This window comes from Acinonyx jubatus, chromosome C1 (assembly GCF_027475565.1).
Source record: "Acinonyx jubatus isolate Ajub_Pintada_27869175 chromosome C1, VMU_Ajub_asm_v1.0, whole genome shotgun sequence".
Classification (NCBI taxonomy): domain Eukaryota; kingdom Metazoa; phylum Chordata; class Mammalia; order Carnivora; family Felidae; genus Acinonyx; species Acinonyx jubatus.
In genome coordinates this window covers 155,179,963-155,193,555 of record NC_069381.1, presented here as the reverse complement: position 1 = coordinate 155,193,555, position 13,593 = coordinate 155,179,963, and the positions used below count along the sequence as shown (strand labels likewise).

Sequence of the window (13,593 nt, the reverse complement as noted above, 5' to 3'; positions counted from 1 at the left end):
CATGGTGGTCTTAGCTAAGGGGTACAGAAGACATCCAGGTACTGGCAGGCAGAGGAGACTGATCACAAGAGCTGCTGGGGAAGTCATATCAGGGACCTACATTTGCTGGTGACTCGGGCTGCTTTCCAGGACAGGCACCTGCACTGTGTCAGTTAACGGTCCCTGCAGGCCACCTGGCAAACAAAATGGACGCTCGGGCAGCAATCCTATGGAGTAGCTTAGCCAAATTCTTGACAAAATAACATATATCTAACAAATAATACTGCCTTTTCAGTAATCATTATGATTACTGGGATTATGTAACTGGAATTATGAATCCCATTATGAAACTGGGATTTAAGGAAAGTTTGCCGGAAACTGGCAGGATGGTGTGTGCCCTGAAATAAATCTTGTCCAGGAAGATGTGACATATTACCAACGCAGGCTGGGTAGCGCTTACAGAAAATGGCATTCACACTTTGCTCTTAATACTTATCTTTATTATGAAAGTGTTTCCAAAGTAAAATGATCCTCATAATAATGATTGCTTCCAGAGATCAGGAATGAATAATTATATTTTCATATAAAAATCAGCGAAACACAACAATACATAAAATAATTCTAATTGGCTAACAGTACATCATTCCATTTCTGACAGAGATGCCCAAGCACTGAATTGTCTTAAGAAAACAAGTAAGGTATTATCACCTACCCTATTTCTCACTGCAAATTAAAAACAATCAAATCCCAAAACTAACCCTCTCCCCCTTGCTTGACAAGAAATGGCTATGGAGGTAACTGATTCTGTGGGCAAACCGAGAGCTGATGAGAATCACAGGTTTAGAGGCTTTATGAAACTTTTGGAAATCACACTTGGAGGGTGTATTCCATCTTTAAATTAATGAATCTCTAAGTTAAAGTCCCAGAATTGCCACATAACTGTTCCTATTACAGAGCTAATTTATCTTTGGCAAGTAATCTTTAAAAGCCTCTAATTTTTTAAGGGCAGTTTTACAATGACAGTTTAAAAAATTACTGTAGGTCCAAAAGAAAAAAAAATTACCTCTATAAAATCTAATTTTTCACTTAGCATGGAGACCATACCAACAGCTGCTGTCTTGATTTCCAGGCCATGTGACACATAGCAAAAGAGGAAACCAAGCTTTCATGGACCTGTGTTAAGGAAAACAGGCTCACGTGGGCACAACAGTTTTTAATAAAAATGGAATCAGGCAGAGAAAGAAGTGTGGTTATCAACTGACCCAAAGGCTACTGGAAAATGGATAGCCGGTAAATGACAATATTTTGGCTTCCTTTTATCAAGAGTTCCAGGAGTCTGAAAGGAATGTGGGTGGATGAGATGAGCAAGACAGATCTTGGGCTAACAGTTCCCTCCCATCCGTTCCTGGCCATCTTGAGAATGTTTAGTCTTGTGGAGACACCATAAGATATGCCATCTGGTTGCTGAGACTTTTATTTCTTTGATCTGATGGGTCTTAGCTTGTGGCCATTTGGTAAGGCATTCCTTTCAAAGGCTTCAGGTTGAACTTAAGTTGGAAATACCTGGAAAAGACTAAGGTTCTCCTTTGGGTGTCTGCAGATCTTACAAACTGTTACTTAGGATGTTTTATCTTCTCTAATAAAAGCAGCACCAGGTATGCTCCTTCTGAATAGGTATTAGAGAAGTTACAACAGCATAGAGTGGACAAATGGACAGGCCTAGGGCTTGTCTACTAAGCACCCCCTAGAGGAGGGGGGGCCATACACACAAAGGCAAACCACAGGGTCCTTTGCTGGCCTGTTGCTATAAAGAACTACCAGGTGGCCATAGAGAACCAGTACTAACTACTACCTGCTGCATTCGGCATGACTTCAAGAACTGTTTATAATTACTGAGGGTATTCCTTTCGGGAACAGCATGCTAGGCAGCAAGTGCAATGAATGGAGCTAACTGCCTTTCCTCTTTCCATACAAGTTACTTAACATCTGAAAGTGCCCTGTCATCACTTTCTCATCAGGCTGACTTTGATGTCATTTGTTTTTTTCTTGCTTGAATGTTATAAACATTTCAGGGATACAGATATTTATCTACAAAGCAGGAATCAGCCAAAGACAAAGAAAAAAGAAGTATGCTAATTAGTGTCTTAAGACTTCAAATATCACATGAAATGTAAACATTTAACCTTTTGTTTCTAAAGGATTTCTTGAAGCCTCTCTGGACACAATGACATCATCACAGACACAAATAAACAGAATCTTTTAACACCTCTGGAATTATTCTGTACACTTCAAATTAAGGAAAAATACTCAAATATTCAGGCAACTTTGGCATTAACATTTCTAAGAAAGGGGAAAAAAGAACTATCGATGCAAAATCATGAAGAGAATGGGAACAATCATTGGTGTCCATAAAGTTCTCTCTGAAGAGCTTTTTTGCGAAGACTCAGGTGAACTGAACAGAAATCTCATTTTTTACATCAGCCCAAATAGCAATGAGGTTGAAATAAATAAAGTGGGAGATCCAGACCCTTTCTGCCCAAGGTGAAAGCATTCAGTTTGCTCAAATCCAACCTCTATCAAATACTCAGAATGGAAAGTTGGCAACAGAACTGAACATTTTGAGGTTCACCTACCAGTTTGGCTAAATGTGGTCGGACTTTATCTCACGGAAGAGTTATTTCTGTGACCCAACTGCTTGCTTTCTTTGGGGATCCTACCTTTCTTCCTAGTTCATTTTTGTCAGATACCTGTTTCATTATTGGATGGTACATCAGGACACCATCTGTCTAGCAGCCTGGCAGGGACTGGATGTTAATAAAACCCTGGGGTGAAGCAGCAACCATACGCATTTTTTTTACCAACATTCAGCTTAATAATCCATAACACTGACACTTACTCCTCTATTCTCAACATCTGTACCACTGAATTTGGAAATGCGAACTATATTTGGCTTATAGTCTGACCTTAGGCCCTCTGTGATCCTAGCTCTGAGGCAAGAGGCCAAAGGGATCCTACCACTCTCAGCTGGGTGAGGAGTATGAACAGGAAGTTGAGAGGGAGGTGGGAAGTTTTTATTGTACACGATGGATAGTTTTTATGAAAAAAAATATGGGTGAGGATGAGTCTGTGATATTTTGGTTTTGTCGTGTTTTTGGAGAAATATACATGTACATACATGGATCACACATTTTCATATCATTTATTGACTCAAGGCCAAATTCTACTCAATTTTCTACTTTTTTCCCCACTAAGAGATCTAGAAAAGCTATAGCATTAGAGAATAAAATATTACTTTTTCTAGACTCCTTCCCACATACCCCTTGGTACCCTGGGAAGGTTTGAATATGACCAGGAGGAAGGAGATCTCAGCACAGGCTAAGTTAATTAATGGGAAACAACACTCTCAGTAACCTACAGTTGAATTTACAAAATACACTTCCAAAGCTATGGCGTGGCACAAGTAGAAGATAAGATATCTCACATATTTTTCTCTCTCAGTCTTATCATGCTACCATGGGGAGGAGTAGACAGAAATGTATTATTTTTCATCTTAACAGGCCTACAAACACCAACTTTGATTAGTCAAAAAGAACTCTTTGCCCTAAAAGACAAAATCAAATAAAAATCTATAGATATATAGGGGACTGTGTTAAGTTAATGTCACTGGTCACTGAGGCTCTGAGTATTCTCAGTCGTCCTTCTAAGTGACTTTTGGGAGAAACAAAAGTTTGCTTAGATTTGCCTTTGCTAAGGACTAACTCAATTTACTTCATTTCATGCAACTCTTCTAAACCATTAATTTACAAGCCAATCTTTTCAAATTATTCTTCTGTGGTGGGGTGTCAGATGATCCAAATTTCAACACATTGTGGTTCTCTGGTTTATTTCCCCCATTGAGAGGACTTGCTCCAGACACTAAAGCAAGGTACAACTCACTCTTCTTTTCCATATTCTAGTTGGTAAAAAAGGAAACTTTCACCTCAAAAATTTTCAGCTATACAACATGTTTGCTGTTCCATTTGATATATCTGCATTTTATCAATGCAGACGTTGAGATGTTGAGATGTTCAGATGTCAGATGTTCAGATGACTAACAAGTACTACTGATGTTTTATGATTGGTTTCAAACCATCCACAACTTACACTCCTAGACATATTCTTGTTTTGTTGAATAAAATAATAAAGCTTTACAAGAAGAATTAGTTGCATTGTTTTATCAACAGACATATGTCTAAGGCTCTTTAATTATTACTGTGGACCTTATCAGAAACACACTATTTCGTATATAGGTGGGGAAAGATTTAATATTACAGTGTGAGGTTTTAGTTTGGGAGTATTAACTATTAACTCACAGGTTGCGAACTGTGGGCACAAAGATTCATCTCAATTTTTTTCAAAAATTAGAATCGAATGTGTATGGCTGGAAGCAGGATGTGCACTCCCTAGTATTTCTGCTGTTGTCTTTACTATCCTTTGACTCACATTTATATTATTGCACTGTGGTTCTGGACTCTTGTTTTGTTCATGAAGTAAGTGTTTGTAATACCTTTTTATTCCCTCTTACTTAGAAGTGGAAGAAAACAGATAAAGTCTTTGGTTTATGTGTATGGTTTTCTTACTTATACATAAATAACACTGCCATGTAGGAGACTAGAGCAACTTACTTTTCAACAATGTTTCTCACTGCTGATACTGCTGTAGTCCAGTAGAATTTTTATTATTTTTTTCTGGAAATAGCTCTATTTGAATAAAAATTCTTGGAAACTGAACAAATCTTCAAGGAAGCTAACCAAAGGGCCTCAAGTGCAACACTGCTCAGTTTCTAATAACAGGAGAGTCACTGCAGGTCATGTTTAAGGAGAAAAGACAAAGAGTAAAATCTTCCTTCTCCCACTGGTTTTACGTTACTCAGAAAAATAGAAACATCAAAATCAAATACTAGATAGGACACTTCCTCGAATGCTAGTTGCAATAAAGTGCTTTGCACCAGAGGTGACCTTTGCCAACTGTTCGAAGTCTCCTTTGCTGTCCCAAAATATGCTTAGCTTCTTTTTTTCATGACATGACAGAAGACTGTGGTAATTATAGGGGTAGTGCTGAAATCTGGTTGAAATCAGCTGTTCTCTTTCTGCTATTCTCAGATCAAGGGACAAATTCCCAATAGTAAGAATGACTTCATTGTTTGTAACTATGACCTTAAGCAAATGTCTTCCTTCAGAGCCAAAGCACTGACATCATAATAGAGAATTAAAAAAAAAGTCTCTGCAACCTACAAGGTTTATCTCCAATTAGCTATCATACTCACTAAAGAAATCTTGGCCGTGTGCACAAGACATTATGTCTATTTCAAACCATACTTTTAAATTTGAACTGCTAATTGACCACAAAGAGTGACAATTAAAAAGCCTAGCTCATCCTGATTAAACTTTACACTGGGAAAATGGTCACTGAGACTATATAGGCAGTTTCAAAACAGGCAGTGTAATACAAAGAAAGCAAACCTATTTGGAGTGGTACGAGAATCTTGCACTGGGTTTTGCTTGCTCTAAGTGACAAATTAAGCTGATGCTCCTAGCGAACTGAGTCATAGCAATAGAAAGGGGTAGAAGCAGATGGAGCATCTCCCTCACTGTCATGAACCCAGAGAGTAAAAGGAGTGAGGAAACCCTCTTTTGTCCACAGATTTACAAACAAATACGAAATATAAATAATATTCTAAGACAGTACAGATGCAAATACTGTTCCCTTGTGTCAATTACATACAGCATGCCTACATATAGAGAATGGTAATTCTTCTTCATTCACAGACAGGACATATGGCAGTGCACTATTCAAAATGCTTTGAGATAATCCTAATTTTTGTTTCTGGTGCTGAGATATAATGAAAGGAACTACATTTGCAACTTATTAAATGCTTCCAGGAACAAATAGTTCACTTTGTTCGGGACTTGTAGTTTTGAGTAATTAATCATCCACGGAGCAAGACCCAGTCAGGAGATACCCATTGGTACCACTGGTCCCATTGGTGGTGGTTGCAGTGTGGGGGTTCTTTCCTGGAGGTTCTGAATCTTCCTCATCTGAGCTAGACTCAATATCACTTCGATCATCCTTGGACACCTGTGGAATACAAGAAGGTGAATGCAACCAGCTCCTAAGGAATCATTAAAGTATGGCATGCTCAGAAGTACATGTAATTGTACATGAAGGGAAACATCCAAATGTTAAAAGTCAAAAAGGATAGGAATATTGCCTATTATATTCCATTATAGTAAGTTCTCCTTCACTGGAGATATATAATTTGGGTGACAAAGTCAATTATCAAGGAATGTAGGTAGATTTGGGCATCATAGGGGGCTGGGCTAGACATACTGACTTTAAGGTACCTTTGGACAATGAGAATGTACCAGACCATGAAACCCACTCTTACTGGCAAAGTACCACACTATGCTATTGGAATGGCATTATAGGAATTTGGTACAAATGGATCAATTTGCTCTCTGATGATCACATTCTCCATGAAAATCCCATAAAGGATTAGCCACACTAATTGTGATATTCACTAGCTTAGATCATTTAAAAAGTCATTCTTATTTGGCTTTGTAATGTATTATTTTATGATTTAATTTGTTTTCCTATTCTATCCACTAAAATTAAGTAGAAATTTTGTGTTATGTACTATGTAACAACTAATGGCAATAGGAGGCATTTTGGGAACTTGCTGGGTGAGGTCTAGTTTAAAATATTTCCCAAAGATTGGGGTGCCTGGGTGGCTCAGTCGGTTAAGTGTCCGACTTCGGCTCAGGTCATGATCTCACAACTTGTGGGTTTGAGCCCTGCGTCGGGCTCTGTGCTGACAGCTCAGAGCCTGGAGCCTGTTTCAGATTCTGTGTCTCCCTCTCTATCTCTGCCCCTCCCCTGCTCACGCTCTGTCTCTGTCTCAAAAATAAATAAACATTTTTTTTAAGTTTATTCATTTATTGGGGCACCTGGTGGCTCAGTCAGTTGAGCGTCTGCCTTCAGCTCAGTCATGATCTCGCAGTTTGTGGGTTCGAGTCCCACGTCGTGCTGACAGCTCAGAGCCTGGAGCCTGCCTCGGATTGTGTCTCCCTCTCTCTCTTCCCCTCCCCCACTCATACTCTGTCTCTCACAAATAAATAAACATTAAAAAAATTAATAAAATAAAATAAAGTAAAATACAATATATTCCAAAGAAAATCTATTGATCATTATTCCAAGGTTCTTCAATCCTCCACCCAGTCTCGTTATGTAATGAGGATCACAAACTTAGGCACCAGCATATAAATCTATGCATTACCATAAAGGACAAAATAAAGTCACAGTCTAACAAAAAAAAAAAGTCATTTAGGGAGGATTTAAGAAAATCCTCAACTGCTTTTAAAATTAACATGTTTGAACCTCTTACTCTGTCTAAATTATGGTAAACATTTTTACCCAACAGGCCTTAAGCCATCTGAGTAACTGAGCCCTGTTCATTTATTTCCTAAGTGGGGTAGCAATAGGGACCTGGGGCCTGGCTTCATTGGGTTTCCCAAATTTAGTTGCCCGTGATTGTCTAAGAAGTGCATTGGCAGAGTTTCCTGGGAGGTATATCGGAATGAACTGGGGGCTTTTTCACATCACATCCTCTCTCTGCCACCACTGCCCCCAACTTGAGAAGCCACCATTGCTGCAGGACAACGTCATCTCTGTCAGGTGGGTGTGGACAGGACAGAGTGTGAACATGTATGCATGGCACCTGCTCCTTTCTAACCAGAAACAACTAAAATAAATGCGGTAAAAATGGACTTCACTCCAATGCTCCTTGAGATGAGACTGAACTCAAAAGGACCACCATCAAGAAGATTTAGATACAGAAAAACCAAAAGGACTGAATTATTTAGGATACTTTAACTTAAAAAAAAAACATGGGTCACAAAGATAGCATGATAGTAAAGCACCACTACATTTAGAAATCCATTAGTCATAAATTAAGCTGCTAAAGAGGGAATAAAACTCCAGATTCAAAGTGATTAATTTACATTTGCACGCTTAGTAAGATTATTTTTAATTGCATTTGGAAAAAAAGTCTATATTTATGTTACCTTCAAGGAAATTAATAATTTAACATGTCTCAAGATAACCCACAGAAAAATACTGTCCATTACCCATGGCCATGAAGAATTCTTACTGTTCTGGGTGAAGAGCAATGGCAGTTAAGATATTCTGAAGCCTGAGATCTGCCATAAAATTAATAATCATCTCTATGTAAGCCTGAGGAATAATTTGGAGAGAAGACAAGACGTCTGGTGGAAACAGCAATGCAATAAGGAGACAAGTAATGGAATCTACTGTGCCCTTGCATCTCCAATTACTGCTATACTGATAATATTGTGTGCACGTTGATGTAATTTGTATCCAAATGAGGAAAGGAGTGTGTTTTAACAGAAATACGTGCTCATTTTAAGGATGAAGAGGTCACAGAGAAAAAAAAATGAACTTTTTGCCTCTCAATAGTTATTTGGTCCAAATATGTTGGATATATAAAAGCTGATGCTGAGAACTGCCTTCATAGTACATAACTAGATGCCTTGAGCTCCACAGAAGAGGCCAGGACCAAGTGGTCAGGGCAGAGCAGGCAAACAGCTGATGCTCGGACCTCCTTTCTGGACCACGTTGATCCTCGCCCCAACTTAGTTCTGTTTTTCCTACTTCACTTTGGTCTATTTCTCTTTTTTTTTTAGCAAACATGTTAGACACCAGTGAAAAAATTCCTCTCCTCCTGCTGGATCGTGCAAAATTTAGCAGGATACAAGTTCACGCAAAGGGCACTCACTGAGCTGTTCCTGGTATCCTTTGCACCTGGTGGGAGCCACATCTCAGTTAAAGCCTCTGGTCAGTGCCAACAGATTAGCCAGAACAATATGCATGGGAACAAAAGCATCTGCGTGCCCCTCCAACAGGCGAGAGTGGCACCCAGAACAAGGACAGAGAGAGAGGTCTGAGGAACTTACATGTAAAGGGTTCCACTTCCCAGCCTTCCAGGGTGGCAGAAGGAAGAGAACAAACAATGAAAGTAAGAAAATGTCACAGAGAACATTCTGGAAAAGCCACTGCTCTCAAGAAACTTTATTTGAATCAGCCTCATGAGTCTATATTTAAACAAAGAGATTTAGCTGAGTTTTATTGGAAAAATCACAAATGGGCATGCTGCATCAAGCAACCCTTTTCATAAAAGGAAAGAAATTATTAAATTTCTGTTTGGTAGAAGTTTAATCAGAGAAGGACCATGGGAGACAGAGGCAGTGAAAGAACACGACAAATAACATTATCATCATTAAATCTAGAATTATAAATATAGATCAGTGGGAATCGTCATCAAAGCGATACCACAAGTTAAAAAAAAATTAACTGGACAGAAGAAAATGAAAATTTGGTTTGTGTTTCTAGGAGGTTATGCTAAATCATGAAGAAAAAATACAAGTTTTGATGAATTTTGAAATAATAGTATTTCTGCTGATGAAGAAGAACCAAAAATATAATTTTCTGGGACATATTAGAAATAGCAAGTTTTATCTTACCTTGCCTTTTGAAATAGCTTTGCAAGCCATTTTTATGATCAAGTAAGACCAGAAGCAGTTCAAGCCTTGTACTAGCAACAGCAGTAGATTAAACACCCACCAGGAAGGGTAAGGTCCAACGATCTCCCAGCTTTCAAATAACGTGGTATTTAACACCCTAAGGAAAAAGAAAAAGTAATCACTGAACACAGCTTTCCACTTTGCTTTCAAAGGACCTTCAGTTAGTGCGCACCAACACAAAGCCAACAATATCCACTAACTAGTCCCACCCTGCAAGGATGGTCTGAAACGTGACCAGGTACTTGGAAGAGTCCTTGCTGGAACTATTTCCCTGGTTTCTTAACACTCATTTTAATTCCAGCTGGACCAGTGAACTTCTTCTCCCCTTTCACTTCTGTTGTCATTTCCTCCATTAATTTCCATGACGTTTTGGGTTGTCATTCTCTCTCTTACTACTTGTTAAAAGGCCTGTTTTGTCTCCAAAGTTGCCTTTGGCCTTTAAGTGTGAGGAATACTATTTGATAACATTACATTGCAGGAACAAAGGTTAATTCCAGAAACACTAGTTAGGAAGTTTAAACTGTATGCCTAGCACAGTGGTGGTTAGAATATACTTACAGCCAGGCAAAAAGTATTTGAAGTAATTTGTTCTCTCTGTAATCTATCATCAAGATCACGATGGAGCAGCCACCTGGGGTAGGTACATGAGGGCTGGTTTCAGTGCTTCACTCTTGTCCCTGCTGAGTCCTCTCCTATGACTTTAGAAGTTGATTCATACCTTCTGGACTCATATTATTGTCATAAAGAAACATGGTGCCACAGAACTTCACAATCACTCTGACTTCCTTGCTTTCCTCCTAAGCTTACTGGAGATCTAAGGATGTTGACCAAACTCAACTAAGTGTATTTCCACCATCTGCCACTGCAGTGCCTTCTGGGACCTGAGGAGAAGCTAGGTGGACAATACTTATTGGCTAAGGGGTAGGGATGGAAAACTCATAAGACATAGGCTACTCCCACAAAAACAGAAGACAGATATATAGAAAATTTTAATTTTAATATAAGAAAGAGTATGATGAGTGCTTTGAGGGAGGTTAGGAAAACTACTTTGTTCATAAAAGGAAAGAAACTTAATTTGCACTTGGATAAGAAGAAAAAAAGGGGAATGGATAATAGACACAAACAGGTTTCCCATCCCTAATTTCAGCAACCCTCATTGATAGGCCAGAAGGAGATGCACAAAGTATGTTTCTGATCCTGTCACACTAGTGGTCTCTCGAGAACAATGTACAAAAATCAATAGTATGGAACTGAATTTTATAATTCATTATAAGTGTATTACTCTACAACATAGAATTCACTTTGGTGGAAAGGGGCTAATATTAGAAAATCTGTTAATATAATGTATTACACATCCATGGGCCAAACTGGGACAAACCCAGTTATTTCAATAGCACTGAAAGACATTTGGTAATGTTCATTTCCCCACTGCTGTTTAAAAACTAGAGCTCAAAAGATTTCCTTAATATGATTTTAACCAGCTCAAGTCAGCTGTCATCATATTTAATTTTTTAACATTTTTATTTATTTTTGAGACAGAGAGAGACAGAGCATGAACGGGGGAGGGGCAGAGAGAGAGGGAGACACAGAATCGGAAGTAGGCTCCAGGCTCTGAGCCATCAGCCCAGAGCCCGATGCGGGGCTCGAACTCACAGACCGCGAGATCGTGACCTGAGCTGAAGTCGGACGTTTAACTGACTGAGCCACCCAGGCGCCCCGTGTCATCATATTTAATAACACCAGAGTTACTGCCTTTACAATCAGAGACAAACCACAACGAGCCAGCATCACCATTATTATTTAACACAATTCTGAAAGTTCTGGCCATTGAGTATGGTGGTAGAATGTCTAAGACCTCATTTGAAGTACATAAACATCAAATCTCTATAACTATTTTAGAAATAGCAAGCAATAAAAATTTCTAATAATAGGAAACAGTTAAGAAATTAGTTTTCATTTTTATTCCAGAAATTATGAACTCACTCAAGTATTGAACATGTTTTAAGAGTTTCTTATGATAGAGAAAAATATGTAGTATTACCTCAACTTCATAAAATAAATATTGTTGACCTTTGAACAGCACAGGTTAGGGGCACCAACCCCTCATGCAGTCAAAACTCCGTGTGAAACTTTTGACTTCCCTCAACTTAACTACTAATAGCCTATTGTAGACTGTAAACCTTCCTGATAACAAACAGTCAACACATATTTTGTTTGTTATATGTATTATATATTGTATTCTTACAATAAAGTAAGCTAGAGAAAAGTATTAAGAAAATCACAAGGAAAAGAAAATTCATTTACAGTACTATATTTATTGAAAAAATCTATGTGTAAGTGGACCCATGTAGTTCAAACCTGTGTTAAGGGTCACATAGACACACAGAAAAGCCAGAAAACTGTAATTCCTTGAAAGGAATTAAAGTCATTATAGACTTTCTTTGGTGAATTAAGGAATTTTGTATTTTCTTCCCTACATTCTTCTTTTTTCCAAATCCATTACAAATAATTAGAAAAAAATACACGTTATTTTTAAAAAGGAGCACATTAGGATAAGCCTACATTCCAGTCTTGTTCATTATCCCAAGAGGCAGCCATACCAGCTTGCCAGCCCGGAGACAACAGATCGAAGTAAGGTTCAGCCCCATGGCAGTAAGGCAGGACCCACGCACCTTACACTTTTCTCTCTCCAGCACCTTGCAGAACACCTAGAAGTAACATGCTTTCTGGACATGTTGGTTGATTGTATGTGTGTTTAGTAATCAAATAAATAGGCATGCACAAGGCAGCTCTGGAAAAATAACAATTTTATTTCAGAACCAGCTCTGCTTTGTGACATATTATATGTTCTGACATTCAGAGGGAATCTAGTTTCATTTGAACAGAAAGAGGTCCTGTAGAAATAGCAACAATGATTGCATTATGCTATTCATTATAAATTAGCCTTTGCTGGATCATAGGTTGAGAGCCTTTTTCACCATTATGATTTGCTCGGCTTAATTTGAACAAGGTGTCATGCAGTCACTGGTGACATGGCATTCACATTAATTTCTGAAATGCTGCATCAGAATTCATAGGCTTTGCCATGACAATCAGTGGCACCTCTGAGATACTGCTCAAAAGTAATGGGATTTCTTTGAAAATTGACTTGGATGCCTGCAGAGACACTTGGGAAAATACACTCAGTGCACCCAGGGGATATATCTCTCAGTGAGAAGCTTGGTAAGAAAAACAATGTATTAGGAATTTAAACTGGGGAGAGAGATATTACACCACATGGACTCTGAAAAACAGCAAACCCAGGAAATTGGCATTGGTTTACATACAGAATGTTTGATGAGGAAACTGTTCCTTTTTGGGCAAACTGTTGAAATGGTGATTACAGGATTTTATCCTTTCTTGGAGGTTAGGGTTAGGAGTATATACTTTAACGATACTATTGCAAATTTATGGTGATAAGCTCTGAACATGGGTTATCTCTAAGCACTCATAGAGAGAGGCTTCTGGGATGCTGGAAACGTTCCAGATCTTGATCCATATGGTGATTATGTGGATTATACATATGTAAGCTTCACAAATATAAAAACGTATCAAGCTATATACTGAACAGTTGAGCACTATACTGGGAATCATACCTCAGTAAAAGAAAATGGAGAAAGTACTTTGTGGACCAAATGCCATCAACCTCTGGCTTGCATAATTACTATCATACCAATGTTCCCCTCCCTCCCCCCCCCCCCCCCCCCCCCAATAATCTGGTTTCACCATATGGCTTCTAAGAAAATAGATTCTTTTTTCTTTCCCAAGCAATGGGCTACAGTGTCAAACCTACTGTTGCTGCTCTCTACTGCTGTAGAGAGTTTGGAGCCATTAAGGGACCAGAAAGGACCATTTTCCTTTTCATTAATGTTAGGCTCACTTAACCACTAGATGGCACATCACGCACATACAAAGCATGCTCAAATAGGTCTATTCT

The 13,593-nt window shown here is 38.6% G+C and overlaps 1 protein-coding gene across 2 annotated transcripts in view; it reads right to left on the bottom strand.

The window, feature by feature from the left end:
• Nucleotides 1-457: 457 nt before the first annotated feature.
• Nucleotides 458-13,593, bottom strand: part of CERS6 (ceramide synthase 6) — a 314,828-nt gene continuing 301,692 nt past the window's right edge. Inside the window, exons 9-11 of one of the 2 annotated variants that reach the window (XM_015066922.3) lie at nucleotides 9,558-9,714; nucleotides 8,991-9,014; nucleotides 458-6,096 (exon numbers count right to left, since the gene is read on the bottom strand). In XM_015066922.3, coding sequence (XP_014922408.1) covers nucleotides 5,944-6,096; nucleotides 8,991-9,014; nucleotides 9,558-9,714 — 334 coding nt within the window. In that variant the 3' untranslated portion in view covers nucleotides 458-5,943. The remainder of the gene's footprint in view (nucleotides 6,097-8,990; nucleotides 9,015-9,557; nucleotides 9,715-13,593) is intronic. The other variant, XM_015066923.3, reaches the window with a different exon arrangement.